This window comes from Tupaia chinensis, unplaced genomic scaffold (genome assembly GCF_000334495.1).
Source record: "Tupaia chinensis unplaced genomic scaffold, TupChi_1.0 Scaffold144276_1, whole genome shotgun sequence".
NCBI classification, from domain to species: Eukaryota; Metazoa; Chordata; class Mammalia; order Scandentia; family Tupaiidae; genus Tupaia; species Tupaia belangeri.
The window spans coordinates 7,039,107-7,041,293 of NW_006204133.1; the positions used below are offsets into that span (position 1 = coordinate 7,039,107).

At 48.9% G+C, this 2,187-nt stretch overlaps 1 protein-coding gene across 1 annotated transcript in view; it reads left to right on the top strand.

Annotated features, from left to right (window-relative positions):
- Positions 1–2,187, top strand: part of SLC9A2 (solute carrier family 9 member A2) — a 128,180-nt gene that overhangs the window by 83,221 nt on the left and 42,772 nt on the right. The window contains exon 5 of the mRNA XM_006166648.3: positions 2,121–2,187. This exon is cut by the window's right edge and continues 184 nt beyond it. Within this exon, the coding sequence (XP_006166710.1) occupies positions 2,121–2,187 (67 nt within the window). The remainder of the gene's footprint in view (positions 1–2,120) is intronic.

Sequence of the window (2,187 nt, forward strand, 5' to 3'; positions counted from 1 at the left end):
CTCCTCTCCGGGTTTTCGGCACACACACACACACACACACACACACACACACACACACACACACACCTGGCATGGTTTTTAAGCTGTCAGGTCTGGGATTCAGACCATGGTCAGCTGTATGGGAATCCAGCACCTTAACCACCATGCCATCTGTTGGCTCTGTAACTGTGTCTCTAGGGGGGACCTAGTGTGAGCTGTCACTCAGCTCATCCCAAATTTCCTGGCATTTGTGTGAGCCAGGGGCAGCATTGGAGACATGGAGAAGCCCATGTGAGCAGTAAGGCAAGGAGATGGTGATGGGCAAGGGCCCCTGTGGCCTGTGCCAGCGTGGAGAAGGGGGATGTGAGAGTGGAAATGCCCACTGAGGGAGGGTGTGGAGAGCCTACGGTGTCCAACCGGGGAGTGTGGATTCGCCCCCAGAGCCCTCCCTTTCCAGTGAAATAGATGTGACAGTGGGGAGAAAGGGCTCTGTGGTCCTCCAGGTTGGAAATGCTGGGATAAGTAAGCCGAAGAGTTTCTTCCTTTAGGAGTTCTGAGCTTAGTAATACAGTTTGCATTTCCCAGAAGTGGATAAAATAGACAAATGGAATTTTGGACCCAGAACTAAGTAATTAGGCTGAAAAAGAGTGAGTGGATCCAAGAGACATTCAGAATGAAGAGTGGAGGGACCAGCAGTTAGCATAATGGCTATGTTGCTGGACTCCCATATAGTCGACTGTGGTTCCAGTCCCGGACCTGGTGCTTAAAACTCAAGCTGGGCGCATGTGCATGCATGCCTAGGATCCCGAGAGGAGAATGGAGAAGGGATTGCGGTGTGGCCATCCCCCCTGGGGGATGATTTCTTGCTTTCTGTCTGTCTCTGTCTGTCTGTCTAGCGAGCGCACACGCCCTATTGCAAACCACTCCCCCCCCCCAAAAAAAAAGAGTGGAAAACACTTGGTGGTCAGTTATGTAGGGGGAGGAGACATGGAGGAAGTGTGACAAGGGAGGAATTTCAATTTCGAATTTAGGATTTTACACGCTAATTTAGGACTTTTAGATACTAGAGTAGGATAAATATAGAGGACAGATTTTTTTTTTCTTTTTATGATAGTGCACACAGGAGAGAGAGACAGTGAGAAAGCACTCTTGGCTGGATACGCTCATGCTGTGGTCCCTCTTCCCCTTGTCCTCCAGCGCCACAGGATCCTGGGTACCCCCGAGTGTTCCTGGTGTGTTTCCAGGCTGACCTGAGCATTCAAACCTGTAATTGCCATAAGGCCTCCAGCTTTGCAGGGCACAGGCTCCACTACAGCACCACAGTGGGTGGCCTTAGATTTTCGCTATGCCATGATCCTCCTGCTTTCGCCTCCTAAGTTGCTGAGACTGAAAACACACTGTGTTCAGCTTGTTAAGAGAGACTGGAAATAGAACCCTGGCCACCCATGTGGCCTCAGTCTGCCTGGTAGCAGTGTGTATCAGTGTGTACTACTGTGACTGGCCCGAGAATCAGTGTTTTACAAAGCTAACACACTTCAGATTATTCTGGACTTGTTTTATTGGAAATGCTGAAAGGAGAGCTGATGGTGCCAGTGTCCACAGACCTGAGAGTGCGATTCTGGGCTAAGAAGAACTGAGGGGACTGAAAAGCTGGGGAAGTGATACAATTCAAGCCATGCATATTAATAAAGACCCCAGAGATGGTAGGATTTTCAGAGTTTACAGGCAAAGCACATGCACTAATAAAAATTCATCAACAGAGCTGGCCCCATAGTGCAGTGGTTAAGAATGGAAGAAGCCAGATCCCACATGGCTGACTGCAATTTAAATTCTGGCCGCGATGGCTTGAAAACATGCCGGGTGCATGTGTTTATGTTCTCAGAATCCTGACGGGAAAGAGAATTGGAAGAAAGGGGATTGCAGGTTGGCCAAGCTCCACTGGGAGTTGCTTCCTCCCTCCCTCTCCCTCTTTCTCTCTCTGTCTGGCTCATGCACATGTCCTCAGGCATTAAAAAAACTGAAAAATCTGTCAATAATATTGTTGTCATGGGCAGAAGGGAAGATTTAGGAGTTAAGCACTGACTTGCGTTGTGATTAGGATCACTGAGGTGTTTGAGTAGAACCCGTGTCTGCTCTTTCAGCATCACGGCTTGTGCAATGACGATGAATAAGTATGTGGAAGAAAACGTGTCTCAGAAGTCCTACACG